At 30.7% G+C, this 18,329-nt stretch overlaps 1 protein-coding gene across 6 annotated transcripts in view; it reads right to left on the reverse strand.

The window, feature by feature from the left end:
- The window catches only part of LOC143226430 (E3 ubiquitin-protein ligase RNF123-like), a 121,760-nt gene that overhangs the window by 16,251 nt on the left and 87,180 nt on the right, over positions 1 to 18,329 (reverse strand). For all 6 annotated transcript variants that reach the window (XM_076457372.1, XM_076457376.1, XM_076457375.1 and 3 more), the window contains 5 exons: positions 11,190 to 11,372; positions 10,209 to 10,383; positions 6,198 to 6,272; positions 5,533 to 5,620; positions 3,564 to 3,651 (listed from right to left, as the gene is read on the reverse strand). In XM_076457372.1, the coding sequence (XP_076313487.1) occupies positions 3,564 to 3,651; positions 5,533 to 5,620; positions 6,198 to 6,272; positions 10,209 to 10,383; positions 11,190 to 11,372 (609 nt within the window). The remainder of the gene's footprint in view (positions 1 to 3,563; positions 3,652 to 5,532; positions 5,621 to 6,197; positions 6,273 to 10,208; positions 10,384 to 11,189; positions 11,373 to 18,329) is intronic.

Genomic DNA, 18,329 nt, shown 5'->3' on the forward strand with positions numbered 1-18,329 from the left:
ACTTTTACTTTCATATAGTAGATTTTGCAATCTGTTTATCAGTAGGGCTGAGCAGACATTGTAATTGTAGAAGAGAAAACATTTGAAAATAAATTCTACCATCAAACTGGAATTTTTAGATGACAAGGAAATATTTCTGATTAATGATTCATTCCAATGTCTTTCAAAAATAAATACTACATTCTGTCTGATATTTTATCTTCAAAAAGTGTACCTCTATTCAACTAAATCTGAACAAACTATTTTTCACTAGAAGTATCAAGTTTTACTAAAAACAAACATTTAAAATGTATTTAGATATTACAAGGTTTTAGATATTACACAAATGAAATTTCATATTTTGAAATGAATAAAACTGTTTAATATTAACATGAAAGCCATTTTGAACATGAACCATTCAAATTAAATACTCAATTTATTCATGCATAAATTCTTTTAAAATTTATCAAAAAATACTTCACTAAAAATATGATTTTTGTTATGTGAAAGACTCATAATGTTTACTGTCAAAGTTGTGAAAATATACATACTGTATTTTTATTGGTACTATTAAATGTATAAGGTCTTTAAATGAGTAGAAAAAAGTCATGTGTGAGATAAATTGACTGAGCTCGTGTTGCAAAAGTTAATGTGTTATCCTTTTCTGAAATACACACACTTGTTTGCATGAACATTTGTGATTTTACCCACACCCTTATGGTAATTCTTAAGTGTATGTGACACCTCTGTTATTTTTATTGCAGTTAGAAAATATGCTAATTGGCTTATTAACATGCATTTTGTCTAACTTGAAAACTTAGAATATACCTTTTTAGTTTTGTAACAAATTCACTTTTATACATTTATTTTAATACCCATGTTTGTTTCAGTTTGATGCAGGTGACATATGTTGTTGGATGTACAAGTCCTGCTTGTTCTCTAAATTTGTAGAAGTCTTGAGAGCAAGAATTAACAATATATTATTTGCAAAAATACTCGCGTGTCTTCAAATATTGTTGAAGATTCAAAAGTCTTGCTTAATGACTACATAAACTGATGTGCCAAGGGACAGTTTTATCTTGTTGGCCAATACAGTCAATATACTACATGCCTTTGAAGTTATAATTGTAATTAATGCTTATTAATTGGAAAATTACAGAATTTGACTAGTAACATTTATATATTTTGAACATTAAAAGCTTCAGTGAATTAACTTTAGACATTAGTATTTCTATAAGGACATTAAATATTGTCATAAAAAAAACTCACATGTGAAGAATGGAGCTAGGTTGCATTCCTGTCAAGTGAAGTGTATCTGGGTAATCAACATAAAAGTAATTTCTTAATGACAAGAAACCCACTTGAAATAAAATTATCTCAGAATGGCTGGTATGGGTATTAACACTTTTACTGATAAGGAGAGAACAACATTTCAACCTTCCTAGGTCATCTTCAGAGATACACAAAAGTAATTTGTACCTCATGGACTGGATCGCTGATAAAATATTTGGTTCCAGACCAGATGGAAGACTAAATATTGTTTGTGAGTTTGTAAATCTTTTGTATATAAATAATTATTTGTAATAACTATTTGTGGTAACTGTTACTTTAAATTGTACCGTTTCTGTTGTGTTTTTTTTATACATATTAAAATATATTTGTGTTAAGAAAGAAAATTGTTTGTATCAGTATTGTTGGTAAATATATCAAATAAATTTGATAGATATTGACATTTAAAAAATCTTAAACTTGAGTTCATATTTCTGGTTATTTGAAATCTTAATAAGTAACATACATAACATAATAAATCACACTCATCTGAAAAAGTCTCAACACATAGTCTGAACATTCGACTTTATGACATCCTTTATTACCATGGTATTTTAATGTTTTTACATCTTTAATTTCAGAGAAGTTGCAAAAAAAAACCTTTGTAAGTAATTTATCAGTCAAAATTGATCCAAATGAGATAACAGATGTTCCATCTTCCTAGCTACTAATATATTTTTATTTCTCTGCATTTTAGATTTTACAAAACTAGAATCAGCTTTGAAAAAATATGGCTAGGTGATGTAATTTCTCATTGTGTGAGAGTGTGAATAAATTTTTTTCTGATGCATTTATAATTTTTTTCAGGATTGTTATATCTATTTGAAAGTATTGGTTTATATTTGCTCAGAAATATTCTTCCTTAATAATGTAATCATTTATATCCTTTTCCTCACATTAATTTTCTTCTAAATTAGTAATTTTATTACTACATCCCCTTGTTCCCACCTTTTATACTATTATTATATATAAACTGGAATATCACTAACAAAATTTAGCTTTAAAAATACTACAGATAACATTAAAGTATCATTGGATGAAACATACTATTCACACCAATGTAGAGCAAATTAAGTTGTTTGGAAAGAAATTTATGGTCGTTCAACAAAGTGATTAGCTGGAGCTTGTGAAAAAGTTAATAAAGGAATATAATACAACTTTTTGAAGACTTAAGAACAAAACACATATCTAAGAATTGTTTTAGTTTCTTTAGATGTTCCTTTTCTTTCAAAAAAGGTTTTTGTGTTAAATTATTTATCTTTAAAAGTTACAGAAATTTTATTCTATGCTAAGGAAACAGAAAAACTAAGATAGTATTCTTTGATAGATTGTTTAGGCAGAGTATTCATGATGAAACTTTGTGGAATGGATGGCAACTGCCTGTTGTGGAGACACAAGTGTAGAGGACAACGTTTTGAAAGTCTTCCATCAAGACTTGAAGATGAAAGGCTGAAGACTTTCAAAACGTTGTCCTCTACACTTGTGTCTCCTCAACAGGCAGTTGCTAAAAGGTTTAGTGAATACTCTAGGTGATGGGGAAACTTTCCAACGACTCAAATAATTATTTACTAAATATTATTGCTACAAAAGCTATCACATTCAAACAATATGTACAAATAATAGAAATTATTAATTGTTGAAATAAACTACATCTGTTAGATATATTTTGATCTTGAACAAGAATAATTATCAAACATCGTGAAACTTAGCCTGACAATGTCAATAGTGACATGATTTTGAAATGACAGGTCCTACATCACTGATAAGTGTTTATTAAATTTTTTCCATCTTGTCATGATTTATAGCTGGAACTAGTGTTTAGTGCAACCAGCAAAATTTAGTATCAAAAGAAATATATTAATGAATAACAATCAGGCTGGAAAAAATAGGTATAAAAAGTGAATTTTCTGAGCAACGAATTAAACTGTAGGACAAAATGCAGTATTTTTAATGTCTTTCAAATGTGTCTTACAATAAATATTTTGAAATTTCATAACCTAAAAAAATTACAGAAATATTAAATCACATTGCATATATATTTTTAAATCAAACTTAAATTCTGTATTTATTAAGTCTTTAGTAATTTCTATGTAATTTAAATAAGTATTTTCACTGTGAGAAGGGGGGAGTGATCAAGAGATACCTGTCCACAAAGTGTCAATTGAAAGTTAATAATATGGCACCAGAGTTCTGCACAAGTGTTGAGTGTGTCACACTGCATATAATAAACCTAGTATAAAACAGACTAACCCTACCTTCCATATTCTCACTAGGATCCAGTTGGACTGTGCCCAGGCACGATTTTCATATGGTTGAAGCAATGAACTCACCATTGTTAAACAACTGGAAAAAAAATTAAATAATTTCAAAAATATTCCAGAGAACCACATGTAACTGTCGATTTCAAATGATAAAATAACCAGAAAATCATAACGAGTAAGAACACTTTTGTCTTCAAACAACAAAGCACATTTTCCATTGCTGAAATAACATGTACAGTTCACAAAACTATATCTGCATTATGGTTAATACATGCATTTAAAGCTCCATCTACTTGTTCATCTTTTATAGCCTCAGTATCCTAAAGGTGGACAAATTAAATTAATAAATATATATTCTTTAAATTAAATCATGGGTAGAAAGGAAAAACAAAAGACAATTCAGTGTACTACTGTAATTCATCACTGAATGATCTATTTTTTATAAAAAAGAAATATCCACATTATGGAGCTGCAGCATTAATTTAATAGGCCCAATTACAACAATATTTAATATCAGAAACTATATAACTAAAATAATGAGCTTGTTTATAAATTGATTCAATGGGTCGCTAATGATAACCAGCTGTTATTGGAACAATGACTTCTACAGTCATTTGCTAATACTACCCAACATATCAATTTCCATTGTAACAACTTATGTGAAGGATGACAAGATCGACTTAATAAGCAATGAAAGCCAATTAACACTTTGAATATTGGTACACATGTCACAACTGTTTCACAGTTTCATTCAAAATCAAGTTCAGTGTCTACTTGTGTCAATAAAAAATAAGTAAGAAATCCACTTATAATATTAAACAAGTTTTAATTTTCTTAATTACAAAAAAAATATGTAGATGAATTCTTAGTCTTTACTTTTAAATATAATGTGACATTTGTTTGATGTCAGGTATAAAAGACTGTTTGGTGTGGGTGATATTATGCATTAATTTATTTCACACTTGTAATTCATTGATGTTGAGGCTATGTAGATTTCTAGAAGGCCTAGATATATCAACAGCTGCAACAAGACAAACAGAAACAGAGTAAAGACTTTTGTGCATATGTTTAATTTGTTTCAAATATATATGTTACTTTAAAAAGAAGTGGAGTGCATGTTGTTTGCGTATTGTTAAATGTATCACCATTAAGTCACAGTCACCTACTGCAAAAGAATCCTTAGCCAAACACGCTCATATGTTAACATTACTATATATTCAACAAAAAGTTGAAAACAAAGTAGTTTTGACATTTCCTTTAAATTTTTCATGTATTTGAACTTCTGAATTTCAATACAAATTACTTATAGTAAAGATTATAATGAAACAAAAACATGACAGCTTTTGAATTATTTGGCCCAAAGTTTCAAAGTTGCTATCACTGAGTCACCATACAGTTATGAGGTTGGTCAAATGGACCAAATTCAGAGAAAATAACATATAAAATATAAACATCTTCTTAATAGAACTTTTGATATTCATTTAGGATGTCCTAAAGATTAAGAAAATTAAGTTTCAAAACTTTAAAATGAGAAAAATATTTATAGTTTTAACATGAAAATTAACTTGCACTTAAGACTAACTGGAGTCTGAGCCAGACTCTGATGCCATAAATTCACAAACAAATCTTTAGCAAAAATAACAAGGAAAATCTGGATTTTGTGCACCAAAATCTTCTTATGCTTACTAAAAGCACACCAAGTTTCATGAATATACACTAACTAAACCAAAAGTTACAGTATGTAGTTTTGGGTTACATGGTGGTTGCAAGATTGATCAAAATGACAAAGCCCTTACAGAAGTGGTTACATTAGGAATTCCCCACAAACCAAATATATGTGCTAAACGTTTAATGTTACACTTGTCGTCAGAGTAAAAACAAGTGAAATATAAGATCTGTATTAATGGTGGGAAAGAAATCAGAAATATCATAATTATTATTCTACTTCCTAAAAATCTCAAACCTTTCAACTGGTATAGATTCCAAGGCACGCAGAGTAACACGATTACACACATAGGATGCTAAAGTTTCAATCAGCAAATCTTTCAAGTCTATAAGACAATAACAACAGTCTTAGGATATATATCTGACTTTGGGAAATATAATTTCAAAATATTAATGAAACAGTGAGTGAAATAAAAAAAATCAAGATGTTAAATCATGCTATCTATTACAATAACTTCTGACCTCCATAAAATTACTACACTCTTTGTAAACTTTCCTTTGATTCCAAAGCTTTTAAAATGCTAGAAAAATCCAATTTCAGTTACTTTCATTAGTATTAATAAAGTTACTGAAGCTAAATATAATCTTTATCTGATGTTCAACAACCATTAATATATCAAGATAGAAGGACATTGGGTATGAACAAACATTTATTTCATTAAGTGCTCAACTACAAATCATTGTTTATAATCAATCAATTTCATTCATTAAGTGAAGACAGCCTCTTTCAATCTACACAACTCTTAAACTTTTCAACACTTGTATATTGGAACTTATTAAAGGACCAAAAGTTATCCACATTTCTATAAGAATCAATGATTAAAGTTTCTAAGAAGAAAAAAATCTTTATAACATACATACCTCACTGTCACACTTGGGAAATGAAAAGATGACAAATCTTACCGGCGTTTACAATACGTTTATCAGCAAAGTGTTCTGCAAGGAATGTGCCAAATCTTGTCAGAGTTTCCATGTATCCTGGAAGATATGTCACACAAAGTTTAATGTATATCTTCAAAAACTGTACAATTACTTTAAGCATGCATAACATACAAGTAGGTGTTTATTCATAAACTGTTATAAAAAATTAGAGGTTTTTCAACATTATTTTTAAAAAAACTTCTGCTGTGTTTAATGATACAAAAACTAACAGGATGCTAATTCAACATGAAAACATTTAGAAGTTTTTAATTCCCATTAACTTCTGATTAAAGCAAGCTACCTATACAAATAAAAACTAAAGATCAGAATGCACTGATTCATCAGTTGGTTACCCTCATTGTCAGCAACATCGTCAACTGTAATCCACATTATAACTCATAAGGTTTGGTCTACTTAGGATATACAAGTTAATTTAAAACCACATACTAGGCTAGCATGGCAAAATACTCCTTAAAATAATAAGTATATGTATGTATATATAAATAAAATTCTAGTTATCAAATACATTGACTATAAATATATGATTTTTTATTCAGCTTTATAAAAAAAATAATTATGGAATTAATATGAAACAGAAACATTATAAAGTCACTCAACAATCAAAATGAATTCCTCCATTACCAGTCATAGTTGTCACCATTAAAAACTATTAAGGTAATATTTTAGTTCTCTTTAACATCATTTTGTAATTATTAAATAAAAAAGTGGGGGTAGGAATTCTTGTAGAAATATAGGAGTGAATTGAAGAAAAAAAAGATCCACTTTTGAAAGTGCTCAGATTATAGAATCTTAATCATTTTATATTAAAATTTCTTGAACCTGTGTGTTTTTCTGACATCACAAATCACTTCTCTCTGTTATCTAAAGAATTTTAGATTATATATACCATCTGATAATAATGATGAAATGGAAGAGATTTACTATTATGATATAAATCATTTCCCTTTATTATCTAAATAATATAAAATGTGTATAATCTCCGACATTACCCAGTTAAGCCATTCCTCAGTCCCAGTGATGATCAAACATCACCAGTTGTCCATCTAACTTGTCCAGATTATTGTGTAGAATTTCAGAAATTCTCAAACATTATTGATAGGTTATTTATTCTGTTTTTGCCATCTTGGAAAATTCCCAAAATGATAAACAGCACTAGTTTTGGTTTGGTTTGGAATTTCACACAAAGCTACACAAAGGCTATCTGCACTAGCCATCCCTAATTTAGCAGTGTAAGACTAGAGAAAAGGCAGCTAGTCATCATCACCTAATGCTTTTTTTTTAAAACCAACAAGCAGTTGGAATGACAATTGTTAAATAATGTCTCACAGCTAAAAATGAAAAACATGTTTGGTGTGGCAGGAATTCAAAGCTGTGACCATCAGATTATGAGTCGAGTGCTCTAATCACCTGACCATGCTAGGCCTAAACATCACTGATTGGCTGTGTATATCAATAGGTTTCTTCCCACTTGGAGTTTTAACATTACATTAAAATAGACATTTGGAAGTCTCCTTTACTAGAGCCTTAATCACATATTCAATTTTTTCACAACTTTATAACAACTTCAAGACTTTTTTTTTTTGCAGTATCTTTGGTTTTAACCTACTACAGGTTTCCAAGTTGTCTTTGAATTCTGCTTCTGTTGTGGTAAGTATATATGTACAAAATATATAGGTAGAAAGAAATACTGAACAAAGAGTAAGTGTAACATTTAGTTCTCTAACAAACAACAGTACACTTTAATAATTAAATAAGCAGAGGAAATATTACAGCATCTCAAGTTAATTAACTACTGTCCTATTAGTTATTCATTCTTATATAAAAACAGAAGTACAAGATCATCCACAAAGTCACATGAAAACCATGTGAAAATTATAATATTTAGTAGTTGCTAAATGACAACTCCAATGTGAAAGTAAAATTTAAAAAATTAGATATTTGTATTTATAATATGCAGATTAAATCACTTAAACCAGAAATATATATCAAATCAAACTGACAAGCAATATTACAACAAAAAATTGTTTTTATCAATTTTTTCATATTTATAAAAACTTTTCATGTCACATTTAGATATAACTATCACATATATTACTTATGGTCTTCTGTAATGATGTTTGAACAAATATATGTAGTGCTATTAAATAAAATACTCTTATATAAATGTGAAACACTTTACACATACAGTGAGACAAAATGTAAGATTTAAAGGTACAAAAATATTTTAAAGCTACAGGTAAAAATGTGTTACACAAAACACAGTGGGCATTGCATGAAAAATGACAGATTATTGTACTTAATACAGTAAATATGTCCTTAAACAAAGAAAAAATATAAGAAATTATGTAAACGTTTTTTTTAAAGTAACCTAATGTTAGTGGGTCAACTGAAATACACTCAGCTCAAAAGATTGAAAGTACCAAAAAAAAACATTAATGGACAATTTTTCAATATTTGTGGTATCAAAAACATAACTAATGTTATTAAATAATTATTAATGGAATCTCTGACACTTGATCTGTAATGCACATTTCTCTGGGGTACACAAGAGAAAGAAAGGTGTTCAGAGCAGTCTGAAAAACAATAAATTGCATTTAAAAAAAACCTTATTTATGACAATACGAAGAGCAATAAGTTGGTAAAAAACTGGTTAAAAATGACAAGTCATTGCAATGTGGCTGTAAGTGTGGTTAACAGAATATGGAATCACTGTCCAACAACCAATACAGTTGGCTTGATGGAGAACTAGAAGGGTAGACCATTATCACAAATCCCACAAAGTGACCACACTTAACAATATGGGCTTAATTCAATTGAAGGTTCTTAGATTTTCAATTAAATCAACAGTTCAGCTTGGAAACAAAACAACAAGTTAGTATTCAACAGTCTGAAGCAGTCTTCATACAAGACAAGTTATAAGGTGCATCATCTAACTTATTGTTAGAAAACAACTTGTTTTCAGTGGTATATTAGAAAAAATGTGTATATTAGCCAAAGAGTACATGGATGAATGTCTTGTTCACAGCTGAATAATGTTACATTGCTGCTAGAAATGAGCATGTATGCACTTAAAAAATACCCAAGAGCAAATACAAATTCCAATTTCACAGAGTAAAGAACATATGGCAAGGGTCTGGACACAGATCATTACTGGTACTTACGCTGAGCTTTACACACTACGAATGCCATACGTCAGACATACTTAGAAGCAGTCAAAACTGAAAATTAAAATGAAAAAGAGCCATGTTGGTATCTCACTAAGATATGTGACTATTCTCAAGTGGCCTACTGTCTCAAGACAGTTGGAACAGCTTCGTGGGCTACACATTGCCCATAAGCTGTACATTAGAGACACCAGCCACATAACATGGGAAATGAACCTCAATGCACTCGTACCACCAAGAACAGTCACACAGATTTTTGTTTTATTCTAATAGATGATAACATACACTCTCACAGAACTCTACTGGTTAGAACCTTCCTGGACAAAAACAAAAGGGGGGGAGTGGGGGTATCAAGTGAATGAACTGCTTAACTTGATCATTGGACTTGAAGAATCTGACTGAACACATGCAGAATGGTCTGAGAAGGTCCATGTAATTCACCACTGATAAAGCTGTTACAATGGGAAAAAAATACTACATTATTCCAACAGCCCACTGATTCTCTCACTTTGAGCATGCTACACTGACTGGAAGCTTGCTTTAGTGTTTGAGGTGATGATATGCCTTATTAATAAATGTTTTTAGATCATTTACTGATTTGCAAAGTAATCAGTATCACATGAATCCATTAGTATATATTTCAATATCAGATCACATGACACTTGATTTTTCAGGAGTGTGAATAACATGATATGAAAAAAATTGATTAGCCATTAATTGTTTTGGGAAATGTAGTTAATTATAATTATCAACTTTGAAACTAGTAACTAAATTAATCAAGCAAGTTCTGAAGAAATATTAAACGTACCAGGATAACGACACTGAGAAGTTGAAGAAAACACGCTGACAAGTGCTTTAGAAGTGTTAATGCATGCTTCAATATAAAAATCAGGAACAAAAGCAAACAAAACACCAGCCTTGGAGGCTTGCTCTAAAGTCTGTAATAGCATGTACAACAGCCAAAACACATCCATTTCTCTCTCCTGAAGAGGAAAACAAAAAGAAACAAAATGTGAACCAACCAATGCATCTTCCTTTATGATACTAATATATTTTACAATTTAAACAAACTGTTTGTACGAAAAATAATACATATTAGCAACTTAATCTAACCTGTTAACAGTAGTATCATTTGACAGCTTAAGAAAAATAATACATATTAGCAACTTAATCTAACCTGTTAACAGTAGTATCATTTGACAGCTTAAGAATATTAATAAATACAAGAGATTATTGAAAATATATGGCTAAACAATGCTTATTAGTAACTGATACATGACTAGTGAAAAAACAAATTGCTTTTTAAACTATATAACAATTTTTTTCTTGAGCTAAAGAAAAATAAAGTTGGGTAAGACTCAAACCTGTGACTCTTCTAACTGGACAGATACTTTAGACACTCAAATTATTATATCTTGAATGCTTCAAATCTCACACTTTCCACTTTATTTTTAACTAAGAAAAGAATATGGGATCCAATTGAAATGTTCAGATTCTTTTTTATTGCACTTTTTTGTATTTGGAAGTAGCAATTTTAAGGGTTTTAACTACAGAAAGTTTAAGAATAGAATACTATTTTCTGTTAAGTTATAATTTTCCTGAAGAATTGAAAACTTAAAAATCTCAAATATTGAAACTGAAATTAATTAGGAGATAAACTAGTTCAAATCATACACAATATTTTCTTTCTTCAGAAAAATTCTCACTTCAGTTATATTATTACAGTAACCAACTTTCACTTTGTAAATACACAAGTATAATTAAAGATAATTCTGAAAGAAGTTCTTACCCATGACAGAACAGCAGCACTCAACCATCCAAGCTGGTAAGCAAGTTCCTGTAATTTTTCCTGGTACACTTTACAAGTTTGAACAAGGAGATCTCTGGCATCTTCATCTGCATTTGATACAAGCTTTCGAACTTCTGTCAGTACATTCATGTACTCCTGCATTTTCTCTTTGATCGAATACAGCTAAACATGATCAGAGACAACAAAAGAAATACAAGTAACATGAGAACACTTGATGAAGCCTAGTATGTTCTGTGAAAATATCATCACTAATTCATGTAACCATCAGCCACTATACTAAAAAATCATTTGACAAACACCAATACTGAATTTTTTAATCACAATTTACAAAAATATATTGTATAAAAGGAATATATTTGATTAACATAAAAAACTGCTACTGCTTCAAGATCTATGCATGGTCATTATCACAGTAGTTTTGATGTTTTTTTAAGTACATATATTGTCCATTGTCTCAAACTTTTCATAATTCTTATTATTAATCAATAAACTAATTATTATAAACAAGCTATTTTACTACAGAACGGGTCACAACAAATCTTCAATCTCACATTATTTGTATTTTCAAATCTATCACATAATTTATGTTCAATAAATATTCATACACAATGTCTGCGACTGATCAAAATAAAACCTACAGCACCAAGGAAAATTATTAACCCAATAATAATTGTTCCAAACTCATGAAGTCTCAAAATTCATCTACAAAACATTCCCAATAAAGTACAAATATTTACCAATACCAAACACAAGCTGGCTTACTCACAAATCAATTATAAAAAGTAAGCTCTCAAGCAATGGACACATAATGCTTTCTGGAACTTTAATACATATTGCCTTATCTATCACCCAATTATCAAAAAAATAGGGTCTTAAGTATTGAATATGTGATGCCTTTTGAATACCTAAGTTTAACCCATATTAGCTTACCTATTACTCAATGATAAAAAAAATAGAACCTTAAGTATTGGATGTATGATGCCTTCTGGAGTTCTAAGTTTAACAGCTTCTACTGGTTTATACAAAAGAACTGGATACCCAAATTTAACACGTATTGGCTAACCTATTACCCAATTGTTAAAAAATAAAACCTTAAGTATTGGATGTATGATGCCTTCTGGAGATCTAAGTTTAACAGCTTTACTGGTTTTTACAAAAGAACTGGAATAGCAAAAATTCCTTAAATGTAAACTCATCTACATGCTAATTAAGAAAGGTATGTTTGATTCCTAAATACTTGCCAGATTTAGCACTCCCTGAAAATCCAAATCAGATATTCTATTTATAATCCTTGGTTTTTTGAAAGAAAAATACCTGGTGTATAAATTTTTAATATGAAAACATATTTCCTTGTTTTCTATGGTTATTTAATTTGCAGTGTTCAAAAATGTGTGAAGGTGACTGTGTTCTTTGAATCTGGTTTCCATTTTTCTACTTGTTTCTCCAATATAGAAGTCGTGGCAGTTATCACATTGTATTTTATAAATAATGTGTTGGTATGGTGTTTGTCAATGCAGTTTTTATATAGTATAGACCTTAGTTTTGTGCCTGGTTTTTGAATAAATTTAGTATTAACTGGGATTTCATATTTTGTTACTAGTTTTTGCCAAATGTTGGTTAGTTTTCTGCTGATGTCGGGAATATATGGTATGCAGCAGTATATGGTTTTGTGATTTTTTTTAAATAGTGGGATATATTTACCTTTGTTAGTCGATTTTGCTTTTTGTCTCGGTGTGTGCGTATAATGTTTTCTACGGTTTGTGGAGGAAACTTATTGATGTTGATGAAATATTGTTTTATTTTGTCTAATTCATCATAAATTTTATCTGGTGAGCATAGTTTTATGGCTGTGTTTATTTGGATTCTTAGTATGTTGAGTTTTTGTTTTGTTTAATGTGCTGAATCCCAAGGAATGTATAGTCTGGTGTGGGTGATTTTTCGGTGGATTTCTCTTAAATTGTGTGTCGGTTCTTGTAATTGAGGTTAAGAAATGATATTTGATTGCTTTTTTTCTGGTCACATGTGAAGTTAATGTTTGAATGTATAGAGTTAATGTGATTGAAAAAATAAAGTGTGTGTTCTGTAGATCTGAATCCCGCAATTGTGTCGTCTACATATCTGTACCAGTACAGTGGTGGATGTAATGCTGTGTTAATTGCTTGTGTTTCAACTTGTGTCACAAAAATATTGGCCAGAACTGGTGATACTGGGTTGCCCATGCTTAGGCCATTTATATGTATATAATTGTTGCTGTTGAACGTGAAGTTTATCTTCATCATTGTGAATTCTATGAGGGTTGCTAATTGGTTGCTGGGAATGTCTTTTGATGGGTTAGGGTCTCAGATATAGAGTTCTAAGGCTATCTTGCAGGCTTCAGTGGGTGGGACTCTGTAAAAAGGGATGTAACATCAAAATTGGCCATTAAGGCTTTATGATTAAGTTGATTAAGATTAGACTTGAAATTAAAAGAGTCTAAATTAAAAGATGAATGAGCTGGCTGATGTTACATATTTGGAGAATGCCCATGCTATGTATTTGCCAAAATTGTAATTAAATGATATGTATGTGGACATAATTGGTCGTAGTGGACAATCTGGTTTATGAGGTTTGGGGATGCCGTATATTTGTGGTGTGCGTGAGTCGGTCTTGCACAGGTAGGAATAAAGCGTTTTTGAAATTATGTTGGCTTTTTTCAGTTTTGATAGTATTTTGTTTAATTGTGTTTTGTGTGTATTGGTTTGTGTCTGATAGGATGTTCTTCATTTTTTGGATGTATTCATTCGTGTTCATTATGACTATAGCGTTTCCTTTATATGCTTTTAGAATTTTTATGTTTTTGTCTTGTTTTAGGTTTTTAATGGAATTAATGTCACTTTTTATAAGATTGTCTTTTAGCTTTCTGTTTTGTGAAATTATATTGATGGTTTTGTGAAAAAATTCTCTGAAAAATCGTTTAAGATGTTGTTTTTAATTTTTTCTGGGAAGTTTGGCTGTTAAATTTGGTAAAATTGTCGAAGTTGTTTCTTTGTGTTGGTTGTTTTCAGTTGTTTTCTATGGAAAGTATCACACATCTCCTGGCTAGATCTTTTAAACATGTTTTAATTTCTAAGGTATATATACCTAGGTGCTATTGCAAAGTTGAGTCCTTTGTTTATTAGATGTATCTCATCTGTGTTTAATTGTCAGTCAGATCTGTTAATTATGAGGTAGTCAATGGTTTGTCGTATTGAAAACCCCCTTCAAACATGTGGTCAGCTGTCTGTCAGTTACCTCTTTCTTAATGAACCTAACAATGACCGAAGGTCGAAATGTTGTTCACTCCTCCACATAAAAAATTTCTCAACCCAAACTAGCCGTTTTTACATTTTTATATATTTCTCTATAATCATTTTGTTCAAACCATAACTTAATTTGTAATAATTAAGAATAGGAGGTTAATATTAGATTACACAAGTTGAAAACTTTCCCATTATTGTACATCAGCTTCCTTTAGGCCACACACGTAATGAAAACTTTCCTTCCACTGTACATCAGCTTGCATTAGACCATATGCATACTTAAAAATTTCCCTCCACTGTACATCAGCTTTCCTTAGACCACACTCGTAGAAAATTTCATATTACGTTAGTGAAAGGGATAAAATACATAATGGTTTCATTCTTTATGCTTCCTAGAAATGCTGTTATAGTCTTAGATATGCAACTTGATAAATTTTCTTGAAGTAGCCATACCTTTCCACCATACATAAATTGAAGCTAGCATTCACCTTTACCTCACTATGCAATTTTTAAAATTTAGGTCTCCCATAATAACAAACACTGGCAAATATCATGTCCAATGTAAAACTGTATCAAAGCCCTTATTATCTTGTGAGTATTTATAGAAAATCACCTATTTCTTATCACAACTGTTCAAGTACAGTTATGCCTCATCAAATTGTTAGATATACAGAACTAATGTGTTTAATGTGTTATAATTTAAATAGTTTAACAAGTGTTACATTTAACTAGTTTTAGAAGCGAGTTTACCTAAATTTTGTTTATATAACTGTGTATAAATCAACTATTGTGAATTGGCACTTGTATTATTGCATCATGTTATAAGAACCTTCTATGTTTTCCTCATTGTTTGAATTGACTACTGTTGCATTTAGTATCTTAGTGTGTAGAATATTTGACATCTTTGTCAGACTATAAATACACATTCAAAATATATATAGAAGAGACAGTTAGATAAATATCTAGATTCAGTTTGTGTGATTGTAAGTTTACCCATAAAGAGTGGTAACTTTGAAAGTGAAATTATTACAGATCATTTCATAATTACAGAGTACAGAATACAGTTACCACAGAAAGTGTTCGTACCCCTGCATCATGAGTAGTTTTTTCCTCATAACTAAAAAAAAGTATCACGATTAGGATAATGAAAGTATAGTATACTATGAATACTATACAAACACACATCTACATAAATTTTTATGTAAATTAAACAACAAATAAACTGTTTATAAACAAATAACCAAACATAGAAGGGGCAGAAAGTATTTGTGCACCTACTTTAATGGTCAATTGTGTAGCCTTACAGGTAAATTATTTGGTGCAATCTCTCCTCATAGCCCTCCATGACCATCAAGAGTTGACAGTACTCGACTGGTATTTTTTCTTCCATTCTTCTTTACAGAAGGCCTCCAACTCTTGCAAGTTTTTTGGATGACATTGATGAACCCTGGTCTTCAACTCATGCCAAACGCTTTCAATTGGGTTGAGATCGGGTGACTGCAATGGCCACTCCAGAACACTTATATTGTTCCTCTGCAACCAGGATTGCACATATTTCGATGTGTGCTTATGGCCATTGTCGTGCTGAAAGATCCAACAACGCCCAAGCCACAAGTTCCAAGCATCATTCCTGATATAAGTGCCTCATATATCAACGTACTCTTCATTTTTCATGATTCCGTTGACGCAGTGAAGGCTGCCTACACTAGAAGAGCTGAAGGAACCCCACAGCATGATCAAGCCACCTCTGTGTTTAACTGTAGGGACGGTATTCCTTGGAAGACTTCATTCCCCCTTCTTACAGAAAATATAGCAAACAGCATTGTGGCCAAAAAACTCGATTTTAGTCTCGTCTGTCCAAAGAATACTCTTCCAATAGGTTAAGGGTTTATCTACATGCTTTATTGCATACCTCAATCATGCTTCTAAATGAACAGGCTTTAAATATGGAGTTCTACGAGGACAGCATGCTTTGAACCCAGAAGAGCATAACATGTTCGTAACTGTAGAGGTGCTTACTTCAACCCCAGTTTCCCTTACCAGTTTCTGTATGTCATTACGTGTTAAACGAGAGTTCTTACTATCTTCTCTGAGAACCTTCCTCTTGGTTCTCTCTAGAATTTTGGTGGGTCGTCCAGAACGAAGGAGGTGAGCAGTTGATCCTGTAAGCTCAAACTTGGCAATTATGCTTTGAACAGTAGATTTTGGCACATTAAGTTGCATAGCAATACCAGAAAGAGGCATACAAGACATGTGTTTTACAATAATTCGGTTTTTTAAATCACTGGACAGTTGTTTCCTGTTCGCCATGATGACCAAGCAGATAATGACGGAGACGGCACTAAATTGCCAGAAGTACATTTTTTGCTGGCTAAATTCCAATAGTTATGAACCCAGTGTCTAGTTCTGGAATGGTATAATGTAGTTTATTCGCCAAACTAAAAATTTTTACGGAAATATCAGTTTTTTTCACACGTTCTGAACTGTACGAACACTTTCTGCTCCTCCTATTTTTAGTTATTTGTTTATAAACAGTTTACTTGTCATTTAATTTACATACAAATTTATGTAGATGTGTGTTAGTATAATATTTATAACATATTATATAATATATAACTACTATTAGCCTAATCATGATACTTTTCAAGTTATGAGCAAGAAACCACTCGGGATGCAGGGGTACGAACACTTTCTGTCGTAACTGTAACAATTTATCCTGTCAGTTGTGTTCTGAAGAAACTAAACCAACCTATGCAGACGTAAATGGGAAGAGAATTATTTTAAGTTCTGACTACAACTGTGGTGACTAAGTGTATAATGAACATATGTGAATACATTTGACTTGTTTAAATATATTATTTTAAAAATAAGTGAGCTCTGTACATTTATCACCAAGTCGCAGGCACTGTAAAGAATCCAACCCATACATAAAGACTTAACAAATGTGTTGCAACAACTTCCACCTCTTCTGTACAAGGTCTATGACACACAATCTGTCTTTTTTTATCAATACGTCCAGCAAGTACATTGTGGTTTGTATTTCCTTAACAAACCATCTTGTAAAGAGTTGAAAGTGGTATGTGCAACTTGTCTGTTCTTACTTACTAGTTGAGTAAAAACAAGGAGCACACTAGACAACTAGTCTGCAAATTTTGTCAAATTTTTGTATTGGTAAGTGGTTCAGGTACTCACTTCCTGACAGGGATATGATGATCTTAAATATATTATATAATAAAGATTTTAGAGATTGTTGTGGATCAGAATTCCTATCTGTTTGTTTTTTTACTATATAAATATCCTTCTTTAAAATATTAACCTAGTATCATACTGTTAAATAACAGGAATTTGTAAATGAAATATATATCTCAGTACTAAATATGCCACTTGTAGTACCACACCATACAACTACAGCAATATACCACAGAATTAGTGCAAGAAAATTGTTTTAATTAAGTTCAACTAAATGTATTGCAGATGTAACTGTAATGCACATTGAAATAAAGATTTCTTCTTCAATGTTTATTGTGTTTTAAGTTGCATGTACATAACAATTTTTGCACTGTATCACAGCCAACAGAATAGATTATTTTAGTGTTGCTTTTTGGTAATACCATTAAAATCATAATTAATATTGTTGGTTTCAAGCTTACACTGAATACTTGTTTAATAAAAACATTTGTTTTTGTTCTGTACTGTTCCAAAACACTATTTTATGGCTTGAAAAATGCAGAAAACACTCAAAATTAGATTTACTATTACTACTTTACTTCTATGAATATCTTTAATATGACTTCAAGAGCTAAAACGTCTGGAGTCGTAAAACTTTATATTATTGTGGACA

Source organism: Tachypleus tridentatus, chromosome 9 (assembly GCF_004210375.1).
Source record: "Tachypleus tridentatus isolate NWPU-2018 chromosome 9, ASM421037v1, whole genome shotgun sequence".
Taxonomy (NCBI): Eukaryota; Metazoa; Arthropoda; class Merostomata; order Xiphosura; family Limulidae; genus Tachypleus; species Tachypleus tridentatus.